Genomic DNA, 21,750 nt, shown 5'->3' on the forward strand with positions numbered 1-21,750 from the left:
GATGTATCCCTTTGACCATGATTAATGATCAAATCAGTGTCTCTCATGTTGGTCTGTGTCTCTACTGTTAAGTAGACTGAATCATCATTGGGTAACTAGCTAACTTGCTTCTGTTCATTACAGATCCGCAGAAGGAGACTGGCCAGACTTGCAGGGGGGCAAACATCCCAGCCCAGCACCCCCCTCAGCACTCCCCTGACGTCCCCACAGAGAGAGACCCCCCCCTGGCCCCTTCCTGGGACCTCAGGGGCCACACCCCAGCCCCTACCACCAGCCGCCTCACATTCACTTGGGCTCAATGTCCAGAATGTCACCCCCGCCACCTCTCCTATTGGCGCATCTGGTATGAGCACATCTTAGACAGCATGTTTAAAGATGACCAAAACATTCAGCAAAGCCTCAATCTTTTGTTTGCATTTATATAGTGTGTTCTGTAGCTAGCTTTCACAAAATCTCCTACATTGGGAGCTAAACAAGTTTTGTCAGATTGCTTGCAGGCTGTTGCTTGCTGTAAAGGCATTGCTGTAGGCTAATTAGCTACATAGTGAATGAAATAGCACTCAAAAGGCTCACGTCAATAAAATTCCTTTATCTGCCCTGCATGGACGCATTTCAGCCTCACCATTCATGCTGAGAATGACAACAACAAAAACACAGGTGGCCATAATTAGGCTATAGGTCAAGTTCAGACATTACTGGCTAGTATACATTTTTATTTATTTAAATGTAACCGTAAGAAGCATTAATAGGCTGAAATACTCTGCCCCTTATCCGTGTTGTATTGAGTGAACATGCTTATGTACAAATGTGTACTTTCCACTCAGTCGGGCTTAAAAGAACCACAGTTCAGAATCTTTGGTAGGCAGTCTGGTTTTAAGTAGTTCCAGGACTCTAAGCAGATGCAAAATAGGCCCGGTTGGAGTAGGCTTGTTTGTTAAGTTGATCTTCAGTGGTTTGGAAAACCTGGTAGCCTCGAACAAATAGCGACCAGCTATGGAATCACCATGAACAAACTTGGTCTCAAGCAAAACAAAGTCTCCCGAACCTGCCATCGTGCCCTTTACCAGGAAAGTGCACAGTCGCTGTGCCGTTCGTGCACCAGCCTTGGCCTGAGTTCAGCTAAGGGCACAGATGAGTGCTAACATTCTCAGCCAGCGGAAGTCAGAGTGGAAAGCAGTGTGGCATTCTAAGCCCACAATCTGGGAATAGCCTATATTCTTGAACATTACATTCCTACTGCCTCTGCAGTTAATGGCCTATTTTAGGATCTTGTTCTGAAGTCCATGGGAGATATAAACTGTGTCCTCATTTGGCATCGGTGTGAGAAATGCTGCTTTCACAAACGCATACAGTACTCTAGAACCTATACTATTGAGTCATAGATATCGATGAATACAGTCTCTCCCCTATTGTTTGTACTGGTTAGCCTACTCTGGCAAAGTAAGCTACCTTAATGACTGACTGATTGCTTTAAAATGAGATTCACAATGTGTAATGATGTTATTCTCAGTTTCAAGTGGTTTTTTTTGGTTGTTTTTTTACATGATAGACCCAAATCCTTAAGTTGCCAAAATGTAAAATAATTTGATATAGGCTTTCAATAAACATAAACTAATTTCCAATAAATGTTACACAGAATACCACATTTGTGGAAATCTGTTTATCTCAACATGAACTTAGCTAGCAAATAAAAATGCAAAATGGCTTAGCCTACCTTTGCGGAAAATGCTGTTAGTTTACAGCTGTTCATCCCAATTGAACACAACCAAGGTCGTGTTCAGGAGGGTGCAACAAACGGCACTGGCATCAGGCTTCAACAATAACACCCTGTGTCCATGAACTGCTTTGATATCTTTTCCAGTCAGGCAGAAGGCATTCATTTTCAACGGAGGCAGTCTGCACCATTGCGGTCCAACTGCCATACTTTTTTTTACATGTCACAGGGGCATGTCTGTTCTACACAATGTATTTCTATCCATCTAAATGATGCCCTGCTGAACAAGGCCCATGTTTTCCACATTATGTTGAGGGTTCTGTAGTCAGGTGGTAATTCCTGGTCTTTCTTTAGCCATTGGATATGGGCCTTAATCAGCTTTGTCCTTAGCTGTTGAGTAGACAGGCTTTCCAATTCACACACTCACACAGCTGTGTGTTCAAGTTCATTTCTGGTAGCCTAACTTGGCTAGCTGACAAAAAAGTGCTTTTGCCAATGGACATACTGTACATATGCAGAGAAAGCCATGGGGGTCTAGTCAAATATACTGTATTCCTCACACACTGAGCTCTTTGGTTGTGTCCCAAATGGCTCCCTATGTAGTGTACTACTTTTGACCAGGTGTACTACTTTCGTACCTGTCCCAGGGGTGGCGTACTGCAGTCAGAGCAGCGAAGGAGTGAGCTCCCTCTCCAGCTCTCCCTCCAACAGCCTGGAGACCCAGTCCCAGAGTCTTTCCCGATCCCAGAGCATGGACATTGACACAGCCTCCTGTGAAAAGAGGTGAGCAACTCGGACTGGTCGATTCAAAACCGACCCTTAGCCCAGTTTTGAGAGGTTTGGCTAGGAGGTGTAAGCAATATGGAGATTCGAAGGCAAGATTAAGCTATTGCCATGATGTTTATCTACCCCAATCCTCTCAGATCTACAGGCCAGGAGTGTTTAGGGGTAAGAGGTCAATTTAGAAGACCACACTGGACATAGTGGTGAGTTTGTGAACCCTTTAGGATTTGCTGTATTTCTGCATACATTTGACCTAAAATGTGATCAAAGTCCTAATAATAAAGTGAACCTGATTAAACAAATAGCACAACCTTTTCATTTCTTTTGTTAGGCAAATTGATTCAAATTGATTTTGTGCTAGGAATATGGGACCAAATACTACACGTTTGACTAGTTTAATACATTTAATTGAGCTCATTAATCAAGCGGTTCACTTACTTTTTCCAACCAATACATTGAATTTAAGATCAATTTGCTCAATAAAGAATTTCATAAGTACAATTTTTTTTGTTATTTGTTTAAGCAGGTTCACTTTATCTATTATTAGGATTTAGATGATGATCTGATCACATTTTAGCTCAAACTTATGTAGAAATGCAGAAAATCCTAAAGGGTTCAAACTTTCTCACACCACTGTAAGTCTTGACTTTTTTGTGTGTTCGTCAATGATTTTATTTATGTTGTCTTTTGAAGTGTGTTTAAAATGGTCAAATAAACTAAACAAAGTGTAATTCAACATAAGAGAAGAGGCTAGGATGACAGTCATCACATTTCAGCTCTGTTCAATTGTTATGGCCCGGGGTCAGTCTGATCTCATGCTTACTGTATCCATTCACCCCTTATGAACTCCTTACCCAAAGCTTTAATAGATGTCACATGCATCCCTTCATTCCTACTCAAGTTAGAAAGTTTAAAGCTTGATACAATGTGTGCACTGGGTTATACAAAGATATGTGTTAATGCTGAGCTCCGCGATAGGTGAAACAGTGCCACTGGCCACCCCAGGCACATTTTGTTTTTGTCTTGAGGAAATTAGCATCCAGCATTGTATAAAAAAATACTCCGCTGTTCTATCGCATGTGCAATGGCGTGCGAGCCGTTGTAATATCACAAATAAACGTGTCAGGTTCACCGATAAAGATTGCAGCTTTAAGGTAAGGGGAATAGCACAAAACATGAAAGCACTTAAATGCACAACAGAGGCTTAAGGATTTTAGCTGTTCTGAATTTACCATGAATGCTAATTGCACATCTTAAGAACAAAACTGTGCCGACAAACGGTTAAAAGCGGTGGATGGCCACATAAGCAACGTAAGTGTAAGAGATCGACTGCTGGGTGTCAACGAATGGTGGCGATTCAACATGTAGAATCGTCCGGAAATGAACAGAAAATAACAGACGGTGCGCTCGTCATAGGCGATAGGACCGCCACAAGCTGATTTGAACTGTTCATCGCCACGGTGTGTTTTGTCATTTTTGAGTTGTAGTACAGTTGATGGTCTGTTTGTGTGATTTGGTGGAGGGATAAATTGGTTGTCCCTATCTATGTTGCTCCTCTCTCCCTCTGTCTCTGTGCGTGTGGCCCGGCAGCATGTCCCAGGTGGATGTGGACTCAGGGATAGAGAACATGGAGGTGGAGGACAGTGATCGCAGGGAGAAGAGGGACCTGGCTGAAAAGGTAGGCAGAGCTCCCATTTCGCCCCCTTACTGTACTTGCTGTACTTTAATCAGTCACTTTGGCTGTGTCTAAAAAGGCACCATCTATTCCCATGCCTGAAGGCTCAAACTGAATTATTCCACTTCTCTTATCATTCTCTACATACTTCAGTCTGAATAATCTGCCATCATTGAAAGTAATTTGTGGTGGGGGGAAAAGTAATGATTGGATCGTGTCTAACCAATCCGTATCAAAGCCAATTATGTACTTTTGAATACGGCGCTTCATTCACGTGTGTTATGGCTCTGGCCCAACCCATTGGTTTCTGGGACAAATCAGACGGTCTTAATGTGTTCACATTCTAGAGGGGTCGGGGATGGAGTCAAATCCACACTCATTGCAGAGAAGAAACGTTTGTGGGCCTGGAGTGGCATTTGGCCGGAACAAAGAGTCTGGGTAGCCAGGCAATCTATTCCCTATGTAGTGCACTACTTTTGACCAGCACTTCAAACTAGTGCACGATATAGCATAGGGAATGGGGTGCTATTTCAGACATGACCTCTGTCAAGAAAAAGATCTGCCAAATGAATGGAAGTCAATGGAACACTTTTTCTGTTGGAGACTTTGTACCACAATACTTTTCACCAAATGAGCAGTGGATTCATACACTTTAGCGGTTCCATTGTGTACGTGAAAATAAATGTCCCTTTGATACTCCTGTCAATGTAGAAAAGGAAATAAATTGCTAACTCTCAAAGAAAAATACATCTTCATTTTGGTCATAATAAGTAGGTCATTTTGGATGGTCAGAGAGCCATTTTTGACGTTAATATAAAGACCTTGCTCCTGGCTGATAAAACAACTTTGGTTTTGAGTTAATTACTTTTAGTTCTATTAAAAAGTCTCCCAATGATCCCTAAATTCAAAATAGGTAAGGGCATGCTAATTCAGATGTTGCCTTGCAATTAGTAATGAGTGGAAGGTCTTTCATGGATGATGTAGAATAGATCTCTTTACTATTGCACAATAGCAACGAGTAAAATGTCTGCAGTTTTTTTGAACAAAATAACCTAAATGATGACTCTGGCATTGAAGATTCTTTATCTGTTTGCCTCAGTGATTGCATTATAGAATCCTTCACCACCCATATCCACATGGCTGTAGAACTGAAATACTCTGAACCAATACATTTGTCTATGCCAATGGTCTTTGAAAGCTCTCTGAAAACACCCCTGTCTGCTTACATGGTATAGTCTGTTTTCTCTCTAACCCTCACCTGAATACTTTTGTATTATGGATTCTACCATCTAGCTAAAGGTGTCTTTGAAAGGGGTGTTGTGGCTTGGCTAATTGTCACCAATAAAGAGCAGCTGGCAGCAGCAGTTATTAGCTCTTAGTTATTGTATAGCCATTGCAACAGAATCAATCCATTTCCAATAGAAAAGTGGATAGTAAAATAAAGTCGCTAATATGGGTATCCTGCTGTTTTCACTAATTCAGATCTAAAATCAGCGGTGTAATTTGCAGACAATGGTAAGGAGGCAAATCCATGGTTACTTGTCAAAGTATTGAGCTTTTAAGAGGAGTAAAACAAGGCTGTCCATTGTCCCCATATTTATTAAGGCCATTTGAAGTGCTAGCTATTAAAATTAGATTCAACAAGAACATCAAGGTGTTAGAAATCCAGGGGATTAAAAACAAAATTGTTAAATGTATGCTGATGACTCTAGTTTTTTTTTTTTTTAAGTCCACAATCTGGATCCCTGCACAGTCTCATTGAAGATCTTGATAACTGTTCTAGCCTCTCTGGACTAAAACCTAATTATGACAAGTGTACCATATTAAATATTTGATCATTAAAAAAGTGTTTATTGTACCTTGTAGTTTACCAATAAATTGGGCGGATGGTGACATCAGATGGTGACAAGTAGACATACTTGGTATTCACATCTCAAAAAATATAAATTAACTTACCACAATCAATTTCAATAGGAAGTTAACAAAAATAGATACGATTCTGCAACCATGGAGAGGTAAATACTTGTCTATTTATGGGAAAATAACATTGATTAACTATGGTGCTATCACAGTTTACTTACTTACAATGGCACTGCCTACTGCAAAAAATATTTCATTTTAATTTGGAATGCTAAGCCAGACCAAATTAAACGTGTCAATTTATATAATGAATATGAGTTTGGGGGGCTAAAATTATTAATCATTAAAGATTTAAACCTCTTACTAAAAGCTTCACTCATACATAAGTTATTCTTAACCATTTTGGGTTTTTCCAGTAGATTATTACGAAATGCTCATCCTTTGTTGAAAAATGGCCTTTTTGCCTTCATACAGATTACGACTTCTAATTTCTGACTAATTGAAAATGAAAATTTGTTTAAAGTATTGCCCTTTATTAAACAAGCCATAAAAGCTGGTTACAATTTCAGTTTTCTCCTCCAGAAAAGATTGAACAAATATAACAAATGTTATGGTTACTCAAATATACTGATTTAATAATTTAAAAAAAAATCTTTATGGAAAAAAAGTTATTTATTAATGATATTATGAATAGAAACGGAGTTAGGTCACATGTAGCTATCGAAAATATATGGGGAATATCTGCTCAATCCAAATTTGCAATAACTGATTGCAGCATTACCACAAAAATGGAGGAGGCAAGTGGAGAAGGTAGGGAACTTGTTTACCTGCCATATATTAAAGATACAAATTGGCTGAAAGGAATTGGCATAAATAGAAAATATACCAGTTTCATTTGAGGACAAAAATGTTGACAGCTGTGCCATACAGGGTGCAAAATAAATGGGAACAGATTTTCGATGTATCGATTCCATGGCACATGGTTTATGAACTGGTACAAAAAACCACTTGATTCAACATTTGATTTTTCAATTTAAATTATTATATACAATTCTTTCCACCAACAGAATTATATATCAGTTGAAGTCGGAAGTTTACATACACTTAGGTTGGAGTCATTAAAACTCTAGTTTAAAACTTTTAAACCACTCCACACATTTCTTGTTAACAAACTATAGTTTTGGAAAGTCTGTTAGGACAGCTACTTTGTGCATGACACAAGTAATTTGTCCAACAATTGTTTAGACACATTATTTAACTTATAATTCACAGAGTTTTAATGACTCCAACCTAAGAGTATGTACATTTCTGACTTCAACTGTATATGGGGCATAAGACAATCTCAGCTCTGTAGGTTTTGCTACGAAGAGACAGAATCAATAGATAATTTATTCTGGTATTGCCCCTATGTAGCTTGTTTTTGGTCACAGGTTCAGGAATGGTTAAAAATATCACAACACGCGCTTAAAATTAACCTTACAAATAGCAGTGTTGGGTGATTTTGGAAAGCCGTAGTCAGTCAATAATTAATATAATAATACTCGTAGGAAAGTTTTAAATTTTTAGCTCACAATCTGTTGATATAATACGATTAGAAAGTTTTAAAAAGTATGTAAAACATCATAGCACAATTGAAAAATATATGGCATGTGGAAACCAAACGAGGGTGGTCTATGTAGCAGAAAAGCTGTAAAAATATATATATATATATGTCCTCCGAAAAATGTTGGATGGCAAAAAATAATAATAAAAGCAGCAATTCTAGCGTTCATTTTCTCTCAAAATTTGAGTCAAAAGGCTACTTTTTGGGGGTGGACCCTCCACCAATAAAAGCAGACATTAAGTCCTGAACACCCTGCTTTTACCCAAAGACATTTTTATTTAAATGTTTTGCCGCCGATCGGTACACAACATGGCCACCTGGTAACCAATCTCTTGAACGGCAATGACCGCTCTAGTTTGTAATTCTAACTATTGGTGTATCTGTCCCAGGAATCCGCTGAAAACTCAGATGTCTCTGAAGAGCAGGCTCTGCAGCTCATCTGTAAGATCCTGCGCGTTTCCTGGAAGGAACAGGACAGAGACGTCATCTTTCTCCCCTTGCTCGCCGCCGAGTTCCACCAGAGCAGTCTCAAAGACGGTATGGCAAAGATGCATGATATTTCATATGAAGCTATGTTCTTATTGAATTGTATAGCTTTTGCAAAAGAGTCCTAGATTATGGTTTAGGATTTCCTCATCTGAATGCAATAGTTGTAATTGTTTTTTATTTTTTATTTTTATCCCATTTTCTCCCCAATTTTCGTGGTATCCAATCGCTAGTAATTACTATCTTGTCTCATCGCTACAACTCCCGTACGGGCTCGGGAGAGACGAAGGTCGAAAGCCATGCGTCCTCCGAACCACAACCCAACCAAGCCGCACTGCTTCTTAACACAGCGCGCCTCCAACCCGGAAGCCAGCCGCACCAATGTGTCGGAGGAAACACCGTGTACCTGGCCCCCTTGGTTAGCGCGCACTGCGCCCGGCCCGCCACAGGAGTCGCTGGAGCGCGATGAGACAAGGATATCCCTACCGGCCAAACCCTCCCTAACCCGGACGACGCTATGCCAATTGTGCGTCGCCCCACGGACCTCCCGGTCGCGGCCAGCTGCGACAGAGCCTGGGCGCGAACCCAGAGACTCTGGTGGCGCAGCTAGCACTGCGATGCAGTGCCCTAGACCACTGCGCCACCCGGGAGGCCCTGTAATTGTTTTTTAAATCTTCTAACCCAATGTTTCTATTGAAATTTGAACAAAATATTTTTATTAAATACAAATAAGTTTGTGTAGTCAGTTTTTTTATACCATTTGAGAATTTGTTTACGAAACATACACACAAATGAAGTGTATGTTTTATAGGATTTCTCTTTCTCCTCCCAGTCTTCTCTGACTTCAAAGACCTGATTGGCCAGATCCTGATGGAGGTGCTCCTGATGTCCACCCAGTTGCACGTCCACAACCCCTTTGCCAGCCTGACTGCCACGTCCGAGCCAATTGCTGCTGCCAAATCTCTTGACCACCACCTGACGCTGATCCAGCCCTCCAGCCAGGGCAGCAGTCCCATGGCCCCCTGTGCAGGCTCGTTTGGGGCCAGCTCGTTGTCTAGGCAAGTACCCCTCAGTGACCCCACGACTAGCCCCCAGTCCTGGGTACACATAAACTCAGCAAAAAAAGAAACGTCCTCTCACTGTCAACTGCGTTTATTTTCAGCAAACTTAACATGTGTAAATATTTGTATGAACATAACAAGATTCAACAACTGCGACATAAACTGAACAAGTTCCACAGACATGCGACTAACAGTAATTGAATAATGTGTCCCTGAACAAAGGGGGGGTCAAAATCAAAAGTAACTGTCAGCATCTGGTGTGGCCACCAGCTGCATTAAGTACTGCAGTGCATCTCCTCATGGACTGCACCAGATTTGCCAGTTCTTGTTGTGAGATGTTACCCCACTCTTCCACCAAGGCACCTGCAGGTTTCCGGACATTTCTGGGGGGAATGGCCCTAGCCCTCACCCTCCGATCCAACAGGTCCCAGACGTGCTCAATGGGATTGAGATCCGGGCTCTTCGCTGGCCATGGCAGAACACTGACATTCCTGTCTTGCAGGAAATCACGCACAGAACAAGCAGTATGGCTGGTGGCATTGTCATGCTGAGGGTCATGTCAGGATGAGCCTTCATGAGGGAGGAGGATGTCTTCCCTGTAATGCACAGCGTTGAGATTGCCTGCAATGAAAGCAAGCTCAGTCCGATGATGCTGTGACTCACCGCCCCAGACCATGATGGACCCTCCACCTTCAAGTCGATCTCGCTCTGGAGTACAGGCCTCGGTGTAACGCTCATTCCTTTGACGATAAACGCGAATCCGACCATCACCCCTAGTGAGACAAAATCGCGACTCGTCAACAGGCCTACAAGCCCTCAGTCCAGCCTCTCTCAGCCTATTGCGGACAGTCTGAGCACTGATGGAGGGATTGTGCGTTCCTGGTGTAACTCGGGCCGTTGTTGTTGCCATCCTGTACCTGTTCGGATGTACTGATCCTGTGCAGGTGTTGTTACACGTGGTCTGCCACTGCGAGGACGATCTGCTGTCCGTCCTGTCTCCATGTAGCGCTGTCTTAGGCGTCTCACAGTACGGACATTGCAATTTATTGCCCTGGCCACATCTGCAGTCCTCATGCCTCCTTGCAGCATGCCTAAGGCACGTTCACGCAGATGAGCAGGGACCCTGGGCATCTTTCTTTTGGTGATTTTCAGCGTCAGTAGAACGGCCTCTTTAGTGTCCTAAGTTTTCATAAGTGTGACCTTAATTGCCTACTGTCTGTAGTTGTTAGTGTCTTAACGACTGTTCCACAGGTGCATGTTTATACATTTTTCTATGGTTCATTGAACAAGCATGGGAAACAGTGTTTAAACCCATAACTTCACAGATCTTCATTTTAATTTTGATTTTTACGAATTATATTTGAAAGACAGAGCCCTGAAAAACGATGTTTCTTCATTTGCTGAGTTCGGTAGGGTTGTGTCCAAAATGGCATCCATCACAGGTAGTGTCCAATGGAATTCCTACATTGAAATTGACAGAAATGGAATTGTTCCCTTTTTGTGTGATTTAGGCCTACTCAATGGGAAGTGTTGTCTATTTTTAACTGGCACTGTCATGGTATCATTGTCTTTTTTTATTCAGTTTTATATACCTAGTTATTTGACTGTTGATAAGATTGTAAAAGAGGAAGATGTAGCCCATTTGTCAACCCATTTGTTTTGCGATGTTCACAGCCTGTACGGGTGTAGTCCGCACTCGCTGGCTTTGAATGCAGCCAGGATGATCTCCCCACCTCTCACCACCCCCACCAGCCCATCCCTGCATCCAATGGTAGCCCCAAGTCCCCCTTCCATGGCCAACCCCCCTAGGCTCTCTCTCAACCTCCCTTCCGCCCCTCTGCCCATCTCCCAGCGCTACCGGCCCTACTCTGTCACCTCTCCCTTGGGGATCTCCACCCCCCCTAGCCCCAGACTGGCTAGCCTCCCTGGCCCTATCACTGAAGGTCTCCCGGTACCGCCCATCATTCTGGCCCCGGCCCCACCACTACCAACTAGCCCCCAGTCGGTTCCCCTCCCCTCCACTAGTCCTCATCGGCCCACCTCCATGCCCCTCCCTCTGGTACCCCCCTCACCCAGATCAGCCGCCCGAGGAGCTGCCCTCGCCACCCGGATCCCGTCTAGGTACCTCCTCAACCACGTGTAACAGAGTGACGCGCAACAAGCTACTTACTAAAACATTAACCCTACCTCCAGCCTCAGCTCCATGGCAAAATGTGTAGAATCACAGGAAATTTGCTTTAAAACTGCAACATTTTCTCTCCATTGCTTGGCAAAAGTTATATAATTGCAGGAAATTAGCTTTTAAACAAAAATATTTGCTCCGCTCCATTGAGAAATTTGTAAAATTGCAAGAAATTCGCATAAAAAAAAAAAAAAATCCCTATACTGCCAAGTTGGTGTCCCAATTTTTTTTGCAGTGCTGATGGGCTGACCGCGCTCATTGACATGCCCTGTGTCACGCCCCCTGTCACGCCCACCATCTAAACCCCTTTTGATCCAGAAAAACCCCTGCACATTTGGCCTACATGATAATGGGCTAGTTGTGTAGGCCTATTGCTTGACTTATTATGGACATGCTGTATATGGGTGGTGTTTTGCACGTAATTCCCAACCACAAACCAACTCCAATGCCCTGATGATTTTCACAATTTACAGTCATCCTCTTTTTAAAATAAATAAATGTATTATTATAATAATAATAATATACAGGTTTGGACACCTACTTATTCAAGGGTCTTTATTTTTACTATTTTCTATATTGTGGAATAATAGAGAAGACGTCAAAACTATGAAATAACACATGTGGAATCATGAAGTAACCAAAAAAGTGTTAAACAAATCAAAATATATTTGAGATTCTTCAAAGGAGCCACCCTTTGCCTTGATGACAGCTTTGCACACTCTTGGCATTCTCTCAAACAGCTTCATGAGGTAGTCACCTGGAATGCATTTCAATTAAATGCTTCACAGAGTTGAAGTAACAGCCACATCTCAAAATCCACTGTTCAGAGGACACTGCGTGAATCAGGCCTTCATGGTTGAATTGTTGAAAAGAAACCACTACTAAAGGACAACAATAAGAAGAAAAGACTTGGTTGAGCCAAGAAACACGAACAATGGAAATTAGACCGGTGTAAACCTGTCCTGATGAGTCCAAATTTGAGATTTTTGGTTCTAACCGCGGTGTCTTTGTGAGACGCAGAGTAGGTGAGCGGATAATCTCTGCATGTGTGGTTCGCACCATGAAGCATGGAGGTGTGGGGGTGCTTTGCTGGTGACACTGTCTGTGATTTATTTACAATTCAAGGCACACTTAACCAGCATGGCTACCTTGCCATTCTGCAGTGATACATCTGGTTTGGGCTTAGTGGGACGATAATTTGTTTTTCAGCAGGACAATGACCCAACACACCTCCAGGCTGTGTAAGGGGTATTTGACCAAGAAGGAGAGTGATGGAGTGCTGCATCAGATGACCTGGCCTCCACACAATTGAGATGGTTTGGGATGAGTTGGACTGCAGAGTGAAGGAAAAGCAGCCCACAAGTGCTCAGCATATATGGAATCTTCTTGAAGACTGTTGGAAAAGCATTCCTCTTGAAGCTGGTTGAGAGTAACTTTTAACGTATGCAAAGCTGTCATCAAGGCAAAGGGTGGCTACTTTGAAAAATGTCATATAAAATATATTTTGATTTGTTTTACACTTTTTTGGTTTCTACATTCTACATTCCATGTGTGTTTTGATGTCTTCACTATTATTCCACAATGTAGAAGAGAGTAAAAATAAAGAAAAACCCTTGAATGAGTAGGTGTCCAAACTTTTGATTGGTAGTGTGTGTGTGTGTGTGTGTGTGTGTATGTGTATATATATATATATATATATCTATCTATAATTCAGAAAGACCTTTTGCTTGCCAATGCATTGCTTGTCCTGCATGTTTTTTTGTGAATCTCATAGCTGTGGTACTCTGACAATGTTGTCTGTAGGAGCCTGTGTGTCCTCGGTGTATCTTCAGATAAAATGTATTAATGGACATGTGACAAGGTCAGCACTAGGAGAGTAGTCTGGTGTTTTATTCCACAGTGAATCACAACCAGGGTTCAGCTGATGTCAGAGGGAGGGTGAACTAGTCACATCACTCCCTTCCTGCATCCTTTCCTCAGTGTTAGATCTTCTTTCCCTATCCCATCCTCTCCTATCTATGACCCATGCGTCTCTTTTTCCATCTGTCTCCCCATCCTCCTCCTTTATCCCTCGTTCCTCTTTTCCTCCCTCTCTACGCCAGCCCCCTATCCCTCCTGTTCTTCGCCCTCTCTGATATGTCTCAGGACAACAGCGACGAAGAGCCTGAGGATGAGCAGGAGGAAGATTTTACGCAGGTCCAGTTTGGGTCCAGGTATACACCGCTGCACGGCGTGTGTTCAGTAGACTCACCGGCATGCTTCAGCAGTTTGTCAAGTCTAGCCACTAACAGCAGAGTCTGCATTTCACAATTGCCCCCTATTCCTTACGTAGTGCTCAAATTTTGGCCATCAAAAGTAGTGCACTATAAACGTAATGTAGTGCTATTTGGTACGCAGACAGTGTTTCACCATTGCGTCTCTGCTGCTGCAGGAACAGGCTGAGAAACGTAGAGCCTGTAGACCAGGGGTGTCAAATAATAATAATTTGACTCAAACCACCCGCATGTTTGACGCCCTGCTGTAGACTCTGGCAGCTTTACTACCTCAACTGTTGTAGTTGATGCTCAACCGCAGAAGTACATTTCAGTACAGATCGAGGCAGGGTGCTTATCCTTGTGGTACTGCGAAGAGTCTGAATTGCAGTTCTGTAAATCGAAAATAAATATTTGCTTGCAAAAATATTGAGAATTCATTATGACTAGGCTACCACTGCAGTAGGAGAATATCTGGTTCTCAAGCACTATGATCCTTGTAAATCAGCAGCATGAGTTTGGGCCAGGATTGTAGTTTCCCAGTGAATTAGGCCTGTCATGTACTGTAGCTAAGATGTCCAATTTCTCTAACTAAATTTGTAATATGAGGAAAGGACCCAAAGTGAAGGAGTTTAGACTGTCAACACCAGGTAAATAACCCTTGCAAGTGCGTGTTGAAGCCACTGTTTCACTTTTCTGAAAACAATCTTAAGGTAAAATCCAAAGACAACTGGTTTAATTGTGTCTTCCGATGGTTTCTGTTGCTACAAATGCTGCTTGCTGCAGCCCGGATAAACAATTTGGTTGAAAACTTGCACTTTCAGTCTCCACTAAAAATCTTTGTCGAGTAGCTTTGGGCAGAAGACTTCTCCACAATATTCCTGCGGACAGATGCTGTTAATCTGCTCACAGGTTACCCACTGGTCTGTCTTCGAAAACAGACCACTAACAATGCATTAACTTAGACCCCAGTGAACCCTTGGGTGTGATCTCTGGAGAATCCGTTACCTGGGTTGTGTTAATCAGGCATCAATTGCAAAAATGTGACAAACTAAGAGAGCGGGAGCGAGACACTAGCTGGAGTTGTCCAATAAGAAACAACCTATTTTGTTTTCCTTGGCAAAATGTGGCAAAGTTTTGCCTGCCCTAATGAACACGACCCCGCTTCAAACTGCTATTGAGTGAGATTATTGGAAGAGTTTTGTAAAATCTGAGGGTGTTTAGTTATATTTCAGACTCAAGAATTGTGTTGTCAATGCCGAAACGCTGCCTTGCTATACTCTCGCTAACGTTTTACATTTTATTTCAGGGGAACTGAAAGTCGCTTATTTACAGCATTTGTCCACAGGGCTTCTTTCTTAAGGTGCCCTGGTTCTGCTCTCCTGTCGTCCTGTTACATTTTGACTTTCTCTCCCATTTGTTTTCCACTCCATCTCTCTGTGTAGTCTGGGTGTGTCCGGAGGGGGAATGGCCTGGGAATCCTGCGGTGACCGGTTCACCATCGAAGCGTGCAAGGAGACAGAGATGCTCAACTACCTCATCGAGCGCTTTGACAGTGTGGGCATGGAGGAAAGGAAGGCGCCCAAGGTAAACTGGAAACGCTGTTACGAAACATGGCTGCCCACCAGAGGTTTGACCCGTATCTACTCATTTGGAATCTTTGTCCTTTTAAAATGGCAGCTAAAAACCTAATTCAGAAACACCATTGTAACAGTGTCCCCAAACAATACTTACCTTTCAGCTATGCTTAGTGTGGCCTCTGGTTGTAACAAATGCCCTGGGAGGAGGCAAAGTAAAAATTTGCCATTCGCAACACTTTATTTTTTGTGATCACATTTTTGTTATTTATAGTAGACATGGACATAAACTTGAACAAAACACCTTATTGAATTCAAAAAGCCCGACCACAATAACGCTCACAATAGCTACGTTTCCATCCAATTGGCGACAGATTTTCATTAGAATATTCAAAAATATGGGTAAAGATGTTTTTTTCACCAAACTGATTTGTTGTGGATAAATATCTGTGATGATGCAGTGCACACGAAATGTACATTTTCGCTTAAGTTTTCACATACCAAATACAAATCTGAAGTTCCATGTGTTCTATCACATTTTCAACTCCGATAGTTTTGTAACAAACATTTGCCTTAAATACCAAATGTGCCTACTCTGTCTTGGCACGTGTGCTCTAGCTAACAGCTCACAGATACAGTGCGGGTAGGCTAGTTTACTTGATGAGATTATTATGGTTAAGAGCAAAACTAGTTTTCTTGTCAAACGGCTGTCAAGCATTGTTCATCATGTCACCAGAATAAGACTCAATATTTATTGAAAAGGTGCATCAAGCTCATCACAGTGCACTTTCATTACACTGTGAAGTTAATAATTTCATCTGTAGTCTAATAAACTGCATATTTTACTGAGTCATAGTGGGAGTACTACACACACCATATCATTATGTGACTCCAAGTTTATTTCAATATGATGGTTATTATATCACCATTTGTGCTTAAAGGTGTTTCCACCGCAATTTCTCACTTTCAGGATCTTTTCATGGCTGTTAATTTGTGGCATATCTTTACATTCATTTAACTTTAAACAAGGCACACCTGTTAATTGAAATGCATTCCAGGTGACTACCTCATGAAGCTGGTTGAGAGAATGCCAAGCGTGTGCAAAACTGTCATCAATGCAAAGGGTGTTTACTTTGAAGAATCTAAAAAAATATATATATTTTGACACTTTTTTGGTTACTACATGATTCCATATGTTATTTGATAGTTTTGATGTCTTCACTATTATTCTACAATGTAGAAAATAGTAAAAAGAAACACCCTTGAATGAGTAGGTATGCCCAAACAGCTTGATGCCAAAACATTGACAACAAATATATATTGACATAAATGTGTAAAAAAAAAAAAAGATATTTAATGCTGAAACTCTCATATTAAACACCAATGTTATTCACTAAGTTGATGGTTTACATTTATGATCATGGTTTACAAGTTTGTCATTTTATTCTGTTTTAAAATTGTCTTATTTAATTATTTCATATGTGATAAGGCCACAGAGGGCCGGAGATAATTAGACACCTGTGATAATCAGAAGGTCCCAAAAGGGCCACTAGATGTCTTCATAGATTACATAAAATCCTTTAACAATACCAAAATTCTGGTAGTTTACTGTTAAACTTTGAATGTTTCCAGTAATATACCCTCCCTTTGCAGCCCTAGTCACCACGCTTAACTTGTTCTTCTCCCTCTGTCTTCTCAGATTTGCAGCCACCCCAGTGTCAGCCAGCTCCTCAGCAACATACGCTCGCAGTGTATTTCCCACGCCGTTCTTGTCCTTCAGGGTGCCCTCACGCAGCCCAGGTCTGCCTGACACCTTCCTGTCGCCTCTCACAATACTGTGGTCCTAATACAGTATTATTCTGTGTACATCAGTGTTTCCCCTACCGTAGGATAGGAGTGTCTAGATCACTTAAACTCAACTCTAGACCTTGAAGCCAGTTCCACTACTTTTTTTTCATTGTTCCCATCTAATCGGGGACTGATTTTAGACCTGGGACACCAGGTGTGTGCAATTAATTCAGGTAGAACAGAACCAGCAGGCACCAGACCTTGTAGGGTAAGAGTTTAATGCCCCTGGTCTAGATGTTTAGCGCTGTTGCCCCTTGCCTACATTTTTATTATTTATTATTTAAATTCATAACAATTAAGTGCAATTAGTTTAAAAAAAAATTGAAGGCCAAATATTCACCCATGGACACATGAAAGAAAGCAGTAATGAACATGTCAATTGACAATTGTGATGCCAGAAAGCCTGGATGTTGCTTTAAACTAGGGGAAAGACTGGTGTACGTGTTTTTGTTCTTTTTTTCCTGCATTCTCGGTACCCCTAGCAGGAGCTACTAATCTATCACCATAGCAACCCTATCACCATAGCAACTCATCTATTTCTCCTGAAGTTCATGTCCACATTATTTTTGCCATATCATTCACACCTTTGCTACCCACACTCTAGCATCTGGTACACCATTACAATGTGTTCGGAAAGTATTCAGAACCCTTGCCTTTTTCCACATTTTGTTATGTTACAGCCTTATTCTAAAATTGATTAAATATATCTTATTTTTATCAATCTACAAACAAGACCTTATAATGACGTAATGAAAACAGGTTTTAAGACATTATTTATTTTTGTATGAATTTGCAAAAATAACGTAGTTGTCCGTAGACCTCTGAGACAGGATTGTGTCGAGGCACAGCTCTGGGGAAGGGTACCAAAACATTTCTGCAGCATTTGAAGGTCCCCAAGAACACAGTGGCCCCCATCATTCTTAAATGGAATAAATTTGGAATCACCAAGACACTTCCTAGAGGTGGCCTTCCGGCCAAACTCGATGGTCACTCTGACAGAGCTCCAGAGTTCCTCTGTGTGGATGGGAAAACCTTGCAGAAAGGCAACCATATCTGCAGCACTCCATCAATCAGGCCTTTATGGTAGAGTTTCCAGACGGAAGCCATTCCTCAGTAAAAGGCACATGACAGCCCACTTGGAGTTTGCCAAAAAGCATCTAAAGGACTGACCATGAGAAACAAGATTCAAGTTGGAACTCTTTGGCCTGAATGCGAAGCGTCACATTTGGAGGAAACCTGGCACCATCCCTACGGTGAAGCATGGTGGTGGCAGCATCATGTTGTGGGGTTGTTTTTCAGCGGTAGGGAATGGGAGACTAGTCAGGATCGAGGAAAAGATGAACTGAGCAAAGTACAGAGATCCTTGATGAAAACCTGCTCCATAGCACTCAGGACCTCAGACTGGGGTGACAGTTCACCTTCCAACAGGAGAACGACCCAAAGCACACAGCCAAGTCAATGCAGGAGTGGCTTCGGGACAAGTCTCAATATCCTTGAGTGGCCCAGACAGAGCCCGGACTTGAACCCCATCATTCATCTCTGGAGAGACCTGAAAATAGCTGTGCAGCGACGCTCACGAACCAACCTGCCAGAGCTTGAGAGGATCTGCAGAGAAGAAGTTGAGAAACACCACATATACATGTGTGCCAAACTTGTGGCGTCATACCCAAGACGACTGGAGGCTGTAATCGCTGCCAAAGGTGGTTTAACAAAGTACTCAGTTAAGGGTTTGGATGTAAATGTGATATTTCTGTTGTATTAAAAATCTATTTGCAAAAATTTCAAAACCTGTTTTTGCTTTGTCATTATGTGGTATTGTGTGTAATTTGAGAGGGGGGACTACAATTTAATCAATTTTAGAATAAAGCTGTCATGGAAAAAGTTGAGGGGCCTGAATACTTTCCGAATGCACTCCTGTATGCACTCTTGACGTTTCCTCTCACCGTTCTCTGTACCTGTTAGTATGCATCCTCTGCCACTGCAGAATGTAATAATATTGTCAAAATACAAGTGTGTTCCTTCAATACACTGTTTGCTTTCAAAATAGAATAGCCAGGTGACACAGTCCAGATATATTGTCTGTGTTGTGAGTAAAAGCCATCCTCCTCCCCGCTCCTCCACTCAGGAGTCCTCTGCAGCAGTCCCTGCTGGTACCCTACATGCTGTGCCGTAACCTGCCGTATGGCTTTATACAGGAGCTGGCCCGCATTACCTACCAGGAGGAGGAGGTCTTCAGACAGGTGGGGTAGACCCAGACAGGCAGACTGACTCACAAACAGAAATAGAAATACACCAATGGTTTTATTAGTCTGACAATGAAATGGTAAATTCTAAAACATTTGAAAATTTGCTCAAACAGTTAAAATTAACATCCATGTGAAATGGGAATAAAAGTTATTGTAGTAAGTTGTCCTGTACATTTCACCATGTAAATTTTCAGCTGTATCGACTAACGCCATCCTCAAAATTGCTCACCTGTTGTCTGTATTTCAGATCTTTGTTCCGATCCTTCAAGGGCTGGGTCTGGCTGTGAAAGAATGTTCCTTTGACAGTGACAACTTCAAATTCCCCCTGATGGTAAGGTGGCAACGGAGAAGTAATGTGTGCTTGCGGTGCAGGCTTAGTGTGTGTCCCAAATGGCTCCTAATTCCCTATGTAGTGCACTACTTTTGACCAGGGTCCCTAGGGCAATGTCTAGGGAGTAGGGAGCCATTCGGGACGTAGTCTTAATGTGGTCTTTTAGATGCTGGCTCGCAGCCGGTGACTGAGCCTGTCTAACTTATAGGGGGGCAGTTCGAGATGTAAAATGGATTGACTTGAGGCTGAATCTCTGCTAGCGTGATGAGCCTATCAACCTTCAGCTAACCTTTAGGCTCCAACCATAGATATAGATTTACTAGAATGGGTATTTCCCATTTAAAATCAATGTTTCTGTGGTTTGGTGGACCAGTGGCCATATTGAGGGTACTCGTGTGTTCCAGACAAATTGCAGTGCTCTGAGGGGCTTTACCTGTTCTAGGAATTCTATTTTTCTATGGCTACAACTACTCCAACTGAAGGCTGGGTAACATGATTGGACATTTTTAACTTGTGTTGTCATGCCTGTCATAAGATGACTTTGGGTGTTTGTTTGTTTTTACACCAGGGGACTGAAGCCTATGGTCATTTCACAGTCAATGGTCAATGTTATTAGGCTATTTCTGATGGCTGTTCATTTAACGTTCACTCACGGCGTGTTTTGTTTTCTACAGGCATTAGCTGAGCTATGTGAAATCAAGTTTGGGAAGACTCACCCCATGTGCAATTTGGTGAGTGTGCTGGAAGAGATGGAGCCATCTTTCCTGTGTCTTTCTTGCTCTATTACTGAGGTTGCGAACAATCTCCTCCAGTGCACCTTGTAGTCCATGGTGTTGATTCGTTCTTCTCCTTCTAAACTGATACCACTGTAAACTCGAGCACACTTCATGTTGTGAAATCTGTTGTGAATGTATTGTAATGTTAAAACACTTATAACTGCCTTAATTTTACTGGACCCCAGGAAGAGTAGCTGTTGCCTTGGCAGCAGCTAATGGGGACCCATAATAAATACATCAAAACACTTTCACAAGCCTTTCCCCCGATTAGACCAACTACAGACAGTAGATGAAAAACATTGTTTCCATTGGCACCATAGAAAGAAGTAGTTATTTTTCTAGCACTGGATAAGTCTCAAAAGGCACCCTATTCCCAATATAGTGTACCATTTTTGACTAGGTCCCATACTGCTTCAGTTAAAAGTAGTGCACTGAACAGGGTGCCATGTGGGTCGCATCCACTGTGTTATGTGAAGCGTTCTGCTCGAGACTCAGCCGGCCCACTTTACAGAAGCAGGGAAGAATTTGGCTTGGTTATTTTATTTATGACAGGTTTGTCTAGCTCACATTTTCGAGGAATGGGAAGACAACAAGGATGCATCCCAATTGGACACTATACCCTTTAAAGTGCACTACTTTTCACCAGGTCCCAGTGGTACTGGTGACTTCTTTAAGCAAGTATGGCTTAGTAATTTAATGCTCACCTTATGTATGTGCCTGTCTAAACTAAAGTGTTTGTGTGTCCAGATGACGTCTCTGCCCCTGTGGTGTCCTAAGTCTCTGAGCCCGGGGACTGGCCGAGAGGTCCAGAGACTCTCCTTCCTGGGAGCCTTCTTCAGCCTGTCGGTCTTTGCAGAGGATGACGTAAGTAATAGGAATAGGGTGAAGTTACCCCTCGACACTGATGCTGGGTTAGTTTAACATTTTCCATACTAATGCAATCAGGAATTCAAACAGTGTGTGTGGGAGAGGGGGGGAGTATCAGTGTAGTGTGTGTTGGTAGTCTAGTGAGTTTGCAAGGGAGTCACTGCAAAACAGTTTAAGATAAATAAATAAATAATAAAGGGGTTAAATGTAAATTGTCCGGGTAGCCATTAGAGTAACTGTAAAGAATTTATGGGTGCAGAAGCTGTTCAGGTGCCTTTTGTTCCCAGACTTGGTGCTCTGGTACGTCTTGCCATGCGGTAGCAGAGAGAACATCCATGACTTGGATGGCTGGAGTCTGACAATATTTTAGGTCCTTCTGCTGACACTACCTGGTATAGAGGTCTGGGCCGTACGTACTACCCTCTGTAGCACCTTGCGGTTGGATGCTGAGCAGTTGACATACCAAGCGGTGATGCAGCCTGTCAAGAT

General features: G+C 42.2%; 1 protein-coding gene across 2 annotated transcripts in view; it reads left to right on the plus strand.

Annotated features, from left to right (window-relative positions):
- The window catches only part of ube4b (ubiquitination factor E4B, UFD2 homolog (S. cerevisiae)), a 47,773-nt gene that overhangs the window by 2,972 nt on the left and 23,051 nt on the right, over positions 1–21,750 (plus strand). Inside the window, exons 2-14 of one of the 2 annotated variants that reach the window (XM_039008270.1) lie at positions 124–343; positions 2,362–2,497; positions 4,088–4,175; positions 8,025–8,172; positions 8,954–9,179; positions 10,857–11,303; positions 13,467–13,577; positions 15,062–15,203; positions 16,893–16,993; positions 19,167–19,281; positions 19,535–19,618; positions 20,293–20,349; positions 21,142–21,258. In XM_039008270.1, the coding sequence (XP_038864198.1) occupies positions 124–343; positions 2,362–2,497; positions 4,088–4,175; positions 8,025–8,172; positions 8,954–9,179; positions 10,857–11,303; positions 13,467–13,577; positions 15,062–15,203; positions 16,893–16,993; positions 19,167–19,281; positions 19,535–19,618; positions 20,293–20,349; positions 21,142–21,258 (1,992 nt within the window). The remainder of the gene's footprint in view (positions 1–123; positions 344–2,361; positions 2,498–4,087; positions 4,176–8,024; positions 8,173–8,953; positions 9,180–10,856; positions 11,304–13,466; positions 13,578–15,061; positions 15,204–16,892; positions 16,994–19,166; positions 19,282–19,534; positions 19,619–20,292; positions 20,350–21,141; positions 21,259–21,750) is intronic. The other variant, XM_039008269.1, reaches the window with a different exon arrangement.

The sequence above is a fragment of the Salvelinus namaycush genome, chromosome 14, assembly GCF_016432855.1.
Source record: "Salvelinus namaycush isolate Seneca chromosome 14, SaNama_1.0, whole genome shotgun sequence".
In the NCBI taxonomy this organism is placed as follows: Eukaryota; Metazoa; Chordata; class Actinopteri; order Salmoniformes; family Salmonidae; genus Salvelinus; species Salvelinus namaycush.